The following is a 15,032-nucleotide window of genomic DNA, read 5'->3' as shown; positions in this document are numbered from 1 at the left end:
CTGGCCTTTTGCATTTAGCTCTCCCCACCCCACACCCCAAGGGAAAAAAAGAAGTTTTAGGCTTAGCTTTGTGTTTGAAACTTGTGTTCTTCGCCTTGTACTTTAACGGCATGCAGTTAACAGAGGAGCAGGAAGAACGGAGGAAATGAAGGGGCGTCTATGTACTTGACTGCCGAAAATTAGCAAGGGATTAGCTTTGGAACGCTTTGTTTCCTCGCATTGTACTGTTAGACATGCGTTTTGTTCGTCAGGCACTGTAAATCAGAGTCTTATTAAGTCGCTGAAAAGCATTTCTTTTAGCAGCTTTTGCAGAATGGACCTTGCTTTCTATTCAGCTGATTTTCTATGCAGTTTATTTCTGTTTTCCAGAAACGTTTTATAATCTCAGCAACCCCAGATGCTTTGAAATCAAAAACTATGAGAACCTGGAATTTAATTTCTCCAAACCCAAACTAAAATCCTTGTTGGCAGAGCTCCCATTTTGCAGCAGAGGCTTCTTGACAGTACACACAGCCCTAAAGTTATTTTTAAAAATGTTTAAATATCTTGTGACTTCTGGGAATTCAAACCCTTTTTTGTTTTTGTTTTTCCTAAGGCTTAGGCTTGCTTCCCTTCAAAATGAGAATAATATGAGGAAGGTGAAGCCATAGCTTTATATCTGTTGCATGCAGAATATCCCAGGCTCAAACGCCAGCATCTCTGGTTGAACAGGAGTGGGGAACCTCTGACTTTGCAGATGGGTGTTTGGCTCCAACTCCCCTCAGTCCCAGCCAGCATGGCTAATGGTCAGGAATGATGGGATTTGTAGTCTTAACAACATCTGTAGAGTCTCAGGTTCCCCATGCCTGGGATAAAGGATCCCACACAGTAGAGCTGGGATCAATCAGAAAGCTGCTGCCAATCAGAATAGACAGGGACTAGCTTATTTATTGAAGGGTGGAGCTGTGGGTTAAACCACAGAGCCTAGGACTTGCCGATCAGAAGGTTGGTGGTTCGAATCCCCGCGTCGGGGTGAGCTCCTGTTGCTCGGTCCCAGCTCCTGCCAACCTAGCAGTTCGAAAGCACGTCAAAGTGCAAGTAGATAAATAAGTACTGCTCCGGCGGGAAGGTAAATGGTGTTTCCATGCGCTGCTCTGGTTCATCAGAAGCAGCTTAGTCATGCAGGCCACATGACCTGGAAGCTGTACGCCAGCTCCCTCAGCCAATAAAGCGAGAAAAGTGTCGCAACCCCAGAGTCAGTCACGACTGGACCTAATGGTCAGGGGTCCCTTTAGCTTTACCTAGCTTATTTATGTATCAGTTGTTGTTGATGATGATGAAGATGATGATGATGATGATGATGATAAAAAGTCTTGCCCTGAGTTAGATGAGCCAGTGGCCTGATTTGGTAAAAAGTTGTTTCCTATGTTCCTAAAATGAAGACCTTACAATTTGCCTGGAGAGCTCAGCTCCTTAACCAGAGGGATGAATTTCGGGGTATTTAACCTGGGACCTTCTGCATGCAAAGCACCATGCCACAGCAAGTTACACAGAAGCTTTTACCAGACAGAAGGGAGAAGGTGGCTTATTTTCAGGGCTATAACAAAGTAGCTTATTCTCAGCCATGCATCCTTCTTTTCACGGCTTCAGGCATTAAACTTTCAGACCTTAAAACTCAACATGTGTATGCAACAAATGGGTGCTTGGAAACAGGTACACTCATCTGATAGCTGGGATTGGCTTTGGTCCATTGCCAGGTAGTGTCTTCAGTGGTCTAATTATGTATGATGAAGACTTATTTGAAAGACGTCTCCTGCTAGACTACCCTTCGTTGGTACCCAACAGGGAGTAATGGGATGCTGTGGTTGCTGATTGAGGCAGCAGAAAGAGCAGCTCAGACTGACTATTTTTGTGGGCCTTCTCTGCTTTCTTGACCCGTTGACTCAGAAAGAAAGAATCATAGCATTGGAAGGGACCCTCAGGATCATCTAGTCCAATCCCCTGCAATTCAGGAATATGCAGCTATCCCTTACAGGGATCAAACCTGCAAACAGCACCACACTCTTGCCCAGGGGTTGGCAACGTGCAGCCCATGGGCCAGATCTAACCTACAAAGACCGTTTTACCGGCTCCTGAGCCACCCCCGAACTGAGCCACCTGCTTGGCGAGTCCCCCGTGCGCTGCGCTAAACTGGCGCAGCATGGTGCAGGGACTCGCCAACCGGTGCTAGAAATCGTGTCTGCACATGCGCAGACACCAGAAATCACTTCTGCGCAGGTGCGATTTTCAGCGTCTGGGCATGCACAGAAGCAATTTCCGGTGCCACGGACATGGACAGACGTGATTTCTGGAGTCGCACTGTGCCGGTCCAGCCCACGGACGATCTCCATGGGAGTGATCCGGCCCATGGCCGCTAAGCCTTGCCAACCCCTTCTCTAGCCAACTGAGCTATCCAAGAACTTGTTGCTTCATTGGTTCAACTTCCCACTATGCAACAAATGTCTGGTACCTTTTGTTTTTCCTCTAGTTCATGACAAAAAACCCAAATAAGCGACTTGGCTGTGTGGCATCTCAGAACGGCGAAGATGCGATTAAGCAACACCCTTTCTTTAAGGAGATTGACTGGGTTCTTCTAGAGCAAAGGAAAATCAAGCCGCCTTTCAAGCCTCGGATTGTAAGTAGTGCTTTGACTCTGTGCAAGAGACCTTGGTTGAAAATATATCAAAGTTTATTGGTGTCCTTTATAATAGTAAGACTCTAATCCTATACAGATTTACCTGGAAGTAGGTCCCATTAAACTCAGTGGGCCATACTTCGGAGTAGAAATGTATAGAATTGCACTGTAATGCTGCAGTAGAGTTGAAAGCCCAGGTAGCAACCATTTTAAGGTGGTTGGTTTCTTCCAAGGTAAGTCTCAGGTTTGCTTATTGTATGCTGAATGTGAAAATTGTCATTATGTATTCCTTACAAACACAAGAACTAATGGAATCAATTATTTTAAAGCCAGTGTGGTGTAGTGCTTAAGAGCAGCGGACTCATAATCTGGTGAACCGGGTTCAATTCCCTGATCCTCCACGTGCAGCTGCTGGGTGACCTTGGGCTAGTCACACTTCTCTGAAGTCTCTCAGCCTCACTCACCTCACAGAGTGTTTGTTGTGGGGGAGGAAGGGAAAGGAGATTGTTAGCCGCTTTGAGACTCCTTAGGGTAGTGATAAAGCAGGATATCAAATCCAAACTCTTCTTCCAAACTCTTCTAAAGTGAGTCCACAGATTAAGTCACCTGGATTATAACTTGCCTCACTTGATAGCCTAACAATCTAGAAGAAGAAGAAGAAGAGTTTGGATTTGATACCCCGCCTTTCACTCCCCTTCAGGAGTCTCAAAGCGGCTAACATTCTCCTTTCCCTTCCTCCCCCACAACAAACACTCTGTGAGGTGAGTGGGGCTGAGAGACTTCACAGAAGTGTGACTGGCCCAAGGTCACCCAGCAGCTGCATGTGGAGGAGCGGAGACACGAACCCGGTTTCCCAGATTACGTGACTACGTTCTTGGTTGTGAAGTGATCAGCCATCATATCCCACTGCCGCTTATAATATCATCACTGAAGGCACAGCAAAGGTCACTGTGTACTGACCGAGCATTAATCTGAACAAGTATATATAAATAAAGATGAATGCAAAAGAAGCCTAAGAAGACTTCGTCATGATCATCTATTTGAGTAGGCATACATATGGGATTTCCACTGCAAGAATATTTAAGAATGTTTTAAAGCAAACATATCTCTAAACAAAACAGAATAGGGAAATTATTGTTATTTCTTTCCTCCCTGGGGAAAATATATCTCCCCCCCCTTTTTTACTATTTGGACGCTGAAAATGTATGCACTGCCTGGAAGTTTAATCCTTGATGGTTCTGCCTGTGTTGAGTCTCGTGTTTTGACTCTGTGTCCCAGTATTCCACAGGGGAATGTTTCTGCACCATGTTCCTTTTTCAAAAACAAGCCTTGGAAAACTTCAGGCTTCCCACACTGCATTGCAATTTTTCGGATATATGATGGAGTGGCTCAAACAGTGTCAACTAGTGAGCTAGCTTCTAATGCCTTGAAAACAGAACCTTGGAGGATTAATTTTTGCCACCTGGTGCTTGAGCTATCGTCCTCTGGAGGCCATGGTAGACTCTATAATGCAGTAAAGCCCGCCACCCATTCTGTTGCTATGCGGATAGCATTAATATATGATCTTTTAAATACCTTGACAACTGAGTGCATGTCCAATATTGGCTTTAAAAAAAAATCTTCCAAATAGGGAGCTGATCATCAAATGTTGAGCAAGTCACCCAGATTCATCTTTTTTGCATATCGCCCAGTTTCAGCTCTCACACAATGGAAAGTGTTCTTGCCTTCAGATGAGAATCATGTAGTGTTGAGTGATGAGAGACTAGAGCAATGCATATCATTTATTTATTTATTTACCTCCTACTTTATTTATTGCTTCAAGCTGATGCATCTAAGTAGTATATAGTAAAATCATTATACAAAATCAGTACGTAAGATACAAAAGAGGCTAAGATATATGCACCTGTGAAGCCCCGCCCCCCAGAATTATACTCAGTTCTTTCCTTTTATTTTTTTAAACCCAGTTTGAATTCTGAACCATTTTATTTTATTTGTTCAAGTACTGAATACTGATCCCATTTAACTGTGAGCACCTCTGCTCATTCTGTTCTTTTCTCACGCACACTGCCCCCCAAAAAAACTTCATGAAAAACTTTCAGGGGGGAGCAGGAGCTAAACTCAGCGCTCCAAATGAACTCACTTTCATTTCCCTGCAATTGTTCCCTATTTTTTCCTATGCAAGCGTCAGATGAGGCACGTCATTCCCTGGCTACTATCCATGCATTCTTTTACTTTCCCTCTTGCACAATTCCTCATTATTATTAATAACAATACTTAAGTCATAGCACTGACTCCAGCCCTGCCAGGGGAGGAGAAAAGGGCTGCACAAACTTGGATGTGCCATGCATCTCTTCCAGTGAGCTGCTGAACTGGAATGCACACAGGAGTGGCTTCCTCTGCTGGAAAACATAACTTCAGACAGTTCCCTGTCTCCACTGGGTATGCATTCTAAATGTAGGCCCAGGTCATTTATGCATCTCACTGAATCTTCCACTGAGCATTTCCATGAGATAACCTACAAGTAAGGGCTCTTGTCCAGGGTGGAATATTTTGACACCAAAGAAAAATGACAAAATGGCTGGGGAGGGAGTGAGGCTAGCACAGGCATCCCCAGCCTTTGGGGATCCAGATGTTTTGGACTACAATTCCCATCATTCCTGACCACTGGTCCTGTTAGCTAGGGATGATGGGAGTTGTAGGCCAAAACATCTGGAGGGCCAAAGGTTGGGGATGCCTGGGCTAGCCCATGACCCCAAAGCACATAGGCCATCATCAAAGTTGACCTGTAGGCAGTGACCAGAGGCAGGAGTGGCTATAGTTCACCTCTGACCAGGAGTGGCTGGCAGGAAGGAGGAATCAAAAATAATAAGTGCCAAAGCTATTGGTAGCAAAATGTTGTTCTAGGGCAAGGTTTCCTAAACTTGGGTCTCCAGCTGTTTTTGGACTACAGTTCCCATCATCACTAAGGGATGATGGGAGTTGTAGTCCAAAACATCTGGAGCCCCAAATTTAGGAAGCCCTGATCTAGGGTGACCAAAAATCAGATTAGAATTTAATTAGGCGCAGACCTAGTTCTCAGTGGCTTCCATTCATTCCTAAATGAGCTGCAATTGGCAAGGCAGCTTGGAAGGGGCAGATTAATTGGGAACTAGGAGAATGCTTGCCAAAGGGGGTTGGGACTTGTTCCCAATTAAAGGTAAAGGTACCCCTGCCCGTACGGGCCAGTCGTGTCCGACTCTAGGGTTGTGTGCCCATCTCACTTAAGAGGCCGGGGGCCAGCGCTGTCCGGAGACACTTACGGGTCATGTGGCCAGCGTGACAAAGCTGCTCTGGCGAGCCAGCACCAGCACAGCACACGGAAACGCTGTTTACCTTCCCTCTAGAAAGCGGTACATATTTATCTACTTGCACTTTTAGGGGTGCTTTCGAACTGCTAGGTGGGCAGGAGCTGGGACCGAAGACGGGAGCTCACCCCGCCGCGGGGATTCGAACCGCCGACCATGCGATCGGCAAGCCCTAGACGCTGAGGTTTTACCCACAGCGCCACCCGCGTCCCCGTGTTCCCAATTACTTAATAATAATTCCATAATATGTTAAAAAAAGAAGAAGCTATTATTCAGTCCTATAGAAGAAAGCAAAGGGTTACATTGCAAGGAGGCATCTTTTCCAACTCTGACATTGGTTGACCTGGTCTCCACTGAAATGAACCCCACGGGGAACATGGAATACATTGTACACCCCCTGGGGTCCTTGCAGTCTATGAGCTCTGTTGCTCTCTGTCTTTCTGGCTCTTGGTCTTCTCCATTTCAGTCTCCCTACAGTGCAAACACTGCTTTGGATATCATATTTAAAGAGTTAACAAGGCTTTTCCATGTGTGAAAAGGTATGTTGTCAGCTGGCCTCTGGCCAGTTTCTGAGACCCATTGAAAGCCATTCCCTGCCGTTACTTATTCAGACAAGATAGCTGTGCATGATTTGCAGACTTGGGAGCCGTTCGTGAGAGTGACATTGTATTCTACAGGGATGGGATTAAGACCAGTTCTAGGGAACCATTCTGTGTAAAAAGAGAGAGAAAGAGTCCTTAAAGCTAATCCGTGGAGTGGCAGTGTAATCCTATGCTGCGTGAGCAGGTTTCATTTATTCATCCTTCACTTTCAGTAAGACTAACACACTGGACACTATACAGGCATGAAGAATTGCGCAAGTACCAGGTGCTCCTTCAAGTCATTTAGGGTTTATATGTTAGCATCTTGAATTGGGCCCAGTAACATAATGGCAGCCAGTGCTACTTGCTCAGGATCAGTGTTGTATGATTCCCATTGTTCCAACTTTCCATTGAGGCCGAGTAGACATAGGGGTGCTTAACATGGGTTGCTTCAACATACCTCCACATGTGGTGGGAATGTCCCAAAGCCCAACCCTTCTGGACAGCAATCATACAAGAAATATGCAAAATAACTAAGCAAGTATTAGAAGTCACCCCAGAACTGGCCCTACTAAACATCTTCCAAGATAATAATGCCCACTCACATCATAAAGAGCTCATAACCCACCTACTCTCAGCAGCCAGAAACAGCATAGCCAGACACTGGAGAAATCTGTCAGGAGTAAACATGGACCAATGGTACCAAATAGTATGGGAAACAGTCTTATTAGAAAAACTAACAAATGAACTGAAACTGACATGGGGACAAATAGAAGAAGACGCCTTCACCCCAGTATGGCTCCCCTTTATCACATACACAGCCCAACAAGACAACGACAAGAATCTGCCAAAAATCTACAAATCAGTCTGGCTAACCTGACTCAGAAATACACACACACACACACACACACACCACTCACATACAAAAACAAATCTCACTACAGCCACCCAAAGACAACCAACCACAACCTAGGCTACCACCCACCTCTCTCACCATCAAGGAAACGTAACAAATCTCTCTCCCCCTCTTTTCTTCCTCACCTAACATTGTATGTAACACTAATGTCTCACAACAAATGAAACTGAATTGTAGGAAACACAACTTGAAAAAAGAGACAAAAGTGTTTTTGTACAATAAGAAATATTTAATAAAAATATTTTTAGAAAGGAAGGAAGGAAGGAAGGAAGGAAGGAAGGAAGGAAGGAAGGAAGGAAGGTTGGTTGGTTCATGCTGTTAGTAAATACCATGGGACCCGATATCATTTCTTTATGATTCTTTGACACTCAACATAGAGTGGGAGTGGCTCTTTGGGCACCCTCCCTTCTGGCCCGCAGACCTTGCCCCTTTCTCAGGTGAGAGAGGAGCAAACAAAGGTGGCCTGTTGACTACTTGCTTGGAACAGCAAGTAAACCTGACCTAAAAGGCTTCAAAGGGATTGCGTACTGTTCAGCTCCCTGTTATAGCTCCCAAGCTGCTGTATGCAGGAGCTGGGAGTGGTGATGTGCCAAGTAGCACAAAGAGTGTGCACAAAGAGTATGAACATCTGTACCACATGGCCCAGTCAGGCCTATTGATGTGAAGATGCCTCCTTATTGTCTTGTCTTGTCTTCCTGTTTGGCTAACTGAGGTCCATCTCAGTTCAGATGTTTTTACCAACACATTTACCTGCAATGTATAGATGTTTTTAGTTCAGATGTCTTTACCGACACATTTACCTGCAATGTTACATTTAGGGACTAAACATTGAGACATACACAGAGATGTATGTAGTGGAGCTCAGTTTCTGAAGCCACATACTCTTTATGGGAAGGCACAACGCAATAGTGTATTTATGCAAATCTAATGCACCATTGAATCTAATGTGTGCCTCAATTTTCAAAACCCTTGAAGCCAAAAAAGTATTTGCTATGCCAGTGGTGCTTTTCAAGCTTGCAATCAAATCTCATGTGCATCCTAATTTTTTGCAATGTAATTTGGCCAAAAAAGAAGTGCATTGCATTTGAGTAAATATGGCATGGGAGTGTGTGTGTGTGTGTGTGTGTGTGTGTGTACATCTCAGCAGACAGTGGCTCAAAAGAAAGTTAGTCATATTAACCTCCCGCCGAAATTAATTGGGCACATATAAATTAGAAACAACTAATCTGCCCTTCTGATTTCAAAGGGGCTTAAGCACAGCTAACTTTTCTCTGGATTTGGAGCAATAATCTTTCTGTTAAAATAAAATAAAAATCTAAGCTACCATGGGACGCATCCCCACCAACTGCGAACTGATACCTCTTAAGTGCTTGAAACCCACCCACCCCCATCTGTACAGTCCGAGGGAGGCAGTAAAACCACAAAGTTCCTTTTAAAAAGGTATGCTGTCAGATGTGGGCAATGGGCTGCATTTTGATCTCAGCCAATTAGACCTGTTAGCATATTGTTAAAAGAGGTGATTGGCATTTCGAGGTGGGTTGCTAACCTTCTACTTTTCAGACTGCCCCATTCCAATGCTGAAATTGCCTTTTCTTCTTCTCTCTTGCCTGGATGAAATAACAGCTGTCACAGTCCTGCCTCTTCTAAGTTGCTATATTTCCTTCAAATCCATCCTTGTAGCTTTCTTGCTCTTTGTTAAGTCTTGCCTTAAGGATGCCAGTGATTTGTTAGATTTTTCAATATAGTGCTGCAGCAAACGTTTCCATTTGAATAACCCCATCACTAGGAAAACATACCCCCCCCAAAAAAAACACAATAGACAGTCCGCATTCCTGCAGAGTGCCAGCAGCAGCCAGTGTACAAAAGGGTTTCTTCTATAGTGAGGGAAAAGTCACTAATTTTTCCACAAGATCTTTACTGGTGCCTTGGTAAACTATCCAGGTCCTTTTCTGCATGGATACAAATACGCGAAATCCGGGTGAAATGTAATGATTTCCAGTAGTCTGCACTGGCGTGAGCAGTTCCTCTGTTGGCAGGTGAAAAAATATATCAAATGTACAAGCTCATTTGGGAGATGAGGCAGCATAATTTCTGGTGTTCAGGCCATGAGCGCTGTTGCTTATGTAACCAAAACAGCACCACCTACCCGCGGAAGGTATAAGCAGGCTTGGGAGAATCCCAGGTTTTGCAGAAGTACAAAAAAAGGTCTTAAGAAGATGAGCCCAAAACAGGCCAGTGAGGAACTGAGCATGCTCAGTGGCCATGGAATGCTGACTGACTATTGACAGGGAGGAGCCAGGAAACCCGGAAGGAAGCGGAATGGAATGGAGTGGCTGGAACCCTAAGCAGAAGTATCTCCACACTGCAGCATTTTGTTGCCAGCCCCACTTGCATAAATTTAATAATAATAAGTACGGGTCAGTGGATTGCTGCAGAGAAATCGGCAGTTTGTTATAATAATAAATGTTGCAGCAGAGAGCGGGTTGCAAAGAAATGTGGCTGGAATCCTTAAAGAGGGACTTTCTTTCTGAAGGCAACCTTTCAAACATAAATAAACCTGTGGGTTTGCATTCAGTGCTAGCTCTGCTCAGAGTAAACCCACTGAAAACTATGGACATGACTCACCTAGCTCTATTAATTCCAATGAGTTTTACTCTGAGCATAGCTTATTTGGATACAGTCCATGGAAATTTCCCATGTTGGTGTTTGCTTTCTTTAAAAAGGCAACAAAACAAAACTAAACTTGTAACTACGGAACCCAAATATTTGTGCATTTTTATCTAGGGCTTTTTCCTATTCTGCTGCTTTAAAAAAGTCATAATGTTGCACATGCACTTTCTTACTGAACCTGTCCTAGATACAGGATTATGACTTTGCAGTTTGGCAAATAAAGAAGTCCCTGTTTAAAATGCAGTGTCCTGCACAGTAATAGTAATGGGAACACCAGAGATTACTGGCCGAGTAAATTTATTTTTGTGTGAATGTTCTCTCTTTTCAAGTTTGCTTCAGTGTGAATGTCCCTCTTTAAGGTAAGGCCTACAGTGGGGAAAATGCCCAGGTAGGTTTGTTTCCAGGCCGAATACATGCAAATGCGAGGTGTCCCTCTCCAGTCTCATAATATATTTCCATTCAGTCATCCCGGTGCATGGCAAGTGGCGTTTAACAGAGGGGGACGCCAAGGGGCTGTAGTGCATGCGTCTGCATGGAATGTATTCTGCTCAAATCAACTTTGGGCAGTGGAGTTTGGCCCACGTACCATTGGAAAACACTCCTTCATTGACTCCCCTGCCTCCCTTCTCACCCTTAAGGACTCTTGACACCTCCAAGCCCCTTCTCACAGTCCTGATCAGTGTATTGGAAAGGGATGATAGAACTTGCCTGTGGCTTATGTTTGCTAGCATCTAAACAGTGGAGAGAAGGGAAAGCCAGGTGGGCCTCTTTTGCTCCAGCTGACGTCAACGTGCTTCTCTACGTTGGTGGCAGCCAGGAGGGTTTGGCTCGAGAGCAGACGGAAGCAGGAACACAGAGGAAAGGTTGGGGGTGGGGCAAACAGAATGGTAGGGGGTCAAGACCTGATTGAACACACACCCACACCCACACCCACACACACACACACCGTCCTAAAGGGGTTTCAGTATTCAAGGACAATGAATCATTTGGGGGCCAAGCAACCCACCAGTGTGTGCATCCTGAGCAATAGGAGCAGGTTGTCAGAAACCTGCAAACACAGGGGAAGAGGGCTCCTGGTTTTACATGGAGCTCCAATCACATTTGGACTTCTCCATTCTCTTTTGTGAAGAGGTTTAATGCTCAAGAGGCAGTACATGCATGCGTAGGGAGCATTTCTTTTAGTGATGGAGAAGGTCTAGAGGACAGTCCATATGTTCATATTACAAGACTAAGGAGATCCTATATTATATGGATTTTGGGTCATGGCCAATTACTTTTTTTAAAATCCTTTGTGAGATTTTAGGGGGGGGCTCCTGCCATCCAACCCCACAGGTGGATATTTATTGCTGTTTATGTTCATTTCCAAAGCACAGTGATGTGTTTATTTAGTTTTAATTGTAGCACCCTGTGCGTTGCTTCACTCTGCCCTTTTTAAAGAAGGAGGATGTTCCCTTAACTGGGATTTCTGCCAAGTGCCACCACTCCTATCCTACCATTGTTGTGGCCAGAGAAATCTGTTGACCAATTCTGCAACATCCCCCCCCCTTACTCCGTAACTTTATCGTGCAGTCAGTCCTCTGCATGACTCCTTAAAAATCAGTGGGCTGGTTTCAGTAGGTCTACTTCGATTCTCACTTAGCAAGCTACAATCCCAGCAAATGTATGATGCTGCAAACTGATGAAGCCCACTTCATCAGACACATGAACTGTTACCCAGACAGTGGAGTGGGAATTGTGAAGAGTGAAATCAGAGGGAAAATAAAACCCAAACATGCATATTTGTTTCTGTGACAGTTAACCAACCCATTTGAAACCCTGGAGTTTCCTATGTTCCTAACAGAGCAGTGTTGATGATAACAAAACCTCCTGGCATTGGGAAGCTGATTAGCACATGAAGTGGGATAAATACACGATATCTTGATCCAGGCCACAAGTGATACAGTTGAATTTCTTGCTCAGCTGTTTCCTACTGGAGCCTCTCTTCTGAAGTGCCGTTTCAGAATGTCTGCTGCTGCTGTTTTTGCTGCAGGAGAGCAGCACTGGAAATTTTGGTGGCAGATAATGTATAATAAGAAATGAAGTTCTAAAACAAGACCACACCATGCCCATGTTATTTGTGGCATTCGGCATCCAGTGCGCTTTGCATCTTCTGCAGCTTGCCATTGTACAGTCTCTGAGAAAAACGTTCGCCGTGGGGTGCCGTGCCTTTAAAAAATCACCCTTGTCCATGAACTAGGCACCACCTATAAGACTGGAATCTTAAGACAGTAATGCTAAGGAGTAGAAATGCCGCTGGACCTGTTTGCTGTGCTCAGCAGAAGGGCTCCAACAAAGCGCTTCAAAACAGATCACTTTCATGAGAAGGATAAGGAAGGGCGGTCCAGTATTCTCAGTTCTGCGTTTAGGAAGGCAATCGCTAAGGCCCAAAACAGAGGAAGTAAATGCATTCACAGATACTTTGGCCCTAAATTGTACATTTGGTTCTTTGAAAAATTAACTTTTGTTCACACCCCCAAGTTTAATTTTCGCTGCAGAGCCAGCCCAAATTGTTTTGCTTCCTGAGGTGGAGGGAAGGGTGGTGCCCCTCTGAAGAAATGTGGGGCTTAAATGTAATAAATAAATGCCTAGAATTTGAGCTTGTGAACATGGCAGGCAAGCCATCATAGCTAATCTGCTGTTTGTCAGGTGCAAACCCGTGTATCTGTAGCCTCCTGATACAGGGGTGGAGGGGAAATCGAATTTGCATTGCGTTTCAATTCAGGCCTAACTCGTTAACTCTTCCAGAAATGAGCCAAACTTTGTGATGCTGTTGTCCAACTAAAAAAAAAGTGTGCAGAAATGCATATGGGAGAGGAAGGTGTGCCTGCAAATGCACATCTATATGAGTGCAGATGACACGCCCAGCACATTACATTAAGCAAAATGGCTTGCTAGAATTAGAAGAGATGCAAATGAATTTTTACCATGCTATTTTTAAATTTTATTTTAAAGCAAATGGATGTGGAAATATAGGCAGCTGAACTTAAGATTGGGGCAATGAGAAACTGACAGATTTGCCCATGTCTACCCCCTTGTTTCTTCAGAAAAGCTGCTTGGAGCACAGAGTGAGAGGAGCAGCAGTGCTTAACCTTTTCTCCACCTGCCAGTTCCTCACTCTACATTGCCTTCCCCATGTGGCTTTTCATCACAGCATCTTTCAATAGTATTCTCCCCCCTCCCCCTCCCCATTTTTTTTGCTCTTGCTAAAAAAAATTAAGCTCACCAGACCACAATTACTTTAATTCAACCAGGAACTTCCTAAGAAAAGAGAGTCAGTGTGGTGTAGTGGTTAAGAACAGTGGACTCGTAATCTGGTGAATCGGATTCGATTCCCCGCTCCTCCACATGCAGCTGCTGGGTGACCTTGGGCCAGTCACACTTCTCTGAAGTCTCTCATCCTTACTCACCTGACAGAGTGTTAGTTGTGGGGGAGGAAGGGAAAGGAGAATGTTAGCCACTTTGAGACTCCTTAGGGTAGTGATAAAGCGGGATATCAAATCCAAACTCCTCTTCTTCTTCCTCCTCTTCTTCTTCTTCTTCTTCCTCCTCCTCCTCCTCCTCCTCTTCTTCTTCTTCTTCTTCTTCTTCTTCCTCCTCCTCCTCCTCCTCTTCTTCTTCCTCCTCCTCCTCCTCCTCCTCCTCCTCCTCCTCTTCTTCTTCTTCCTCCTCCTCTTCTTCTTCTTCCTCCTCCTCCTCTTCTTCTTCTTCCTCCTCCTCTTCTTCTTCCTCCTCCTCCTCCTCCTCTTCTTCTTCCTCCTCTCCTCCTCCTCCTCCTCCTCCTCCTCCTTCTTCTTCTTCCTCTTCCTAAGTAAAGCTCTTTCCCACTCCATTCCTGTTCACCACATCACTTTGTCCCTCTCGCTGCCTCTCAACCTCCTCCTCCTCTCTCATCCTGTCTTCCACATTCACTCTATCATTTTATCTCTGACCTCTACCTTCATGCCATGGCTTTCTATTTTCTCCTTTGCCTCTTGCCTCTGGTTTTCCCACCCACCCACCTGCTCTTCTCAATTAAAGTAAAAAATAAGTAAGTATTGAGGTCTGATCCTAGGTGGGGAGGAGGGAGGGAATAGTCTCAACATGGCTGGTATTCTCATGTTGGCTTCTACGTAGGCAGGGTCAAAAAGCAGCCCAGACTTGGCCAGTTGGTGCAGAAAGGCAGTTGCTGGGAACTGCGGAGAGATGGTGGGGATGGCTTTGCGGGAGAGGTGTTTGCAAAGGAGGATTAATATAAAAACGAGGGTGGGGGACCCTTTTCATCCTGAGGTCCACATTCCTTCCAGGACAAGCTTCCAGAGACCACAAGCCAGTGGTGGGTGGGGCCAGAGACAAAAGTGGGTGGAGCAATTGATGTAAATTTCACAGTAGGCTAGTTTCTACACACACTCGCAATCCCCCTTCTACCCTCTATGCAGGCAAGTGAAAGGCATTGTTAGGGTTCAAGGACACATTCCAGCCAGGCAAAATCATGCAAGGAGGGTACAAACCAGGGCCAGTGAGGGGTGTGGCTTGGGGAGAGTCCATAGGGCCAGGTAGAGAGGCTTGGGGGGCCGCCTTTGATTCCTGGAAGTTTGGCTCCGCAGCCCTGATATAAAACAACCAAAGAGGAATGAAGATTGAAAGGAGGGGGGGGTGGAGTCATAGCTGTGCCTCTTCTCGGTGCTTCAGGTAGGCCTACATTGCTAAAAGCAAATATATGACTATGGAGTTATTATTTTTATTTTCTTGGTGCACTTGTAGTTTAGCAAACAAACAAAGTCAAACACACAAAAGCAAGCCTTTTGAAAAGTAATAGGATAGTTAGCTGTTTGGCCGGGAAAGAGAAACAT

General features: G+C 45.0%; 1 protein-coding gene across 1 annotated transcript in view; it reads left to right on the top strand.

The window, feature by feature from the left end:
* Positions 1–15,032, top strand: part of PRKCE (protein kinase C epsilon) — a 315,220-nt gene that overhangs the window by 289,554 nt on the left and 10,634 nt on the right. Inside the window, exon 14 of the mRNA XM_082217524.1 lies at positions 2,507–2,653. Coding sequence (XP_082073650.1) covers positions 2,507–2,653 — 147 coding nt within the window. The remainder of the gene's footprint in view (positions 1–2,506; positions 2,654–15,032) is intronic.

This window comes from Podarcis vaucheri (genome assembly GCF_965113315.1).
Source record: "Podarcis vaucheri genome assembly, chromosome: 3".
NCBI classification, from domain to species: Eukaryota; Metazoa; Chordata; class Lepidosauria; order Squamata; family Lacertidae; genus Podarcis; species Podarcis vaucheri.
This window is presented reverse-complemented; position numbering and strand designations above follow the sequence as displayed.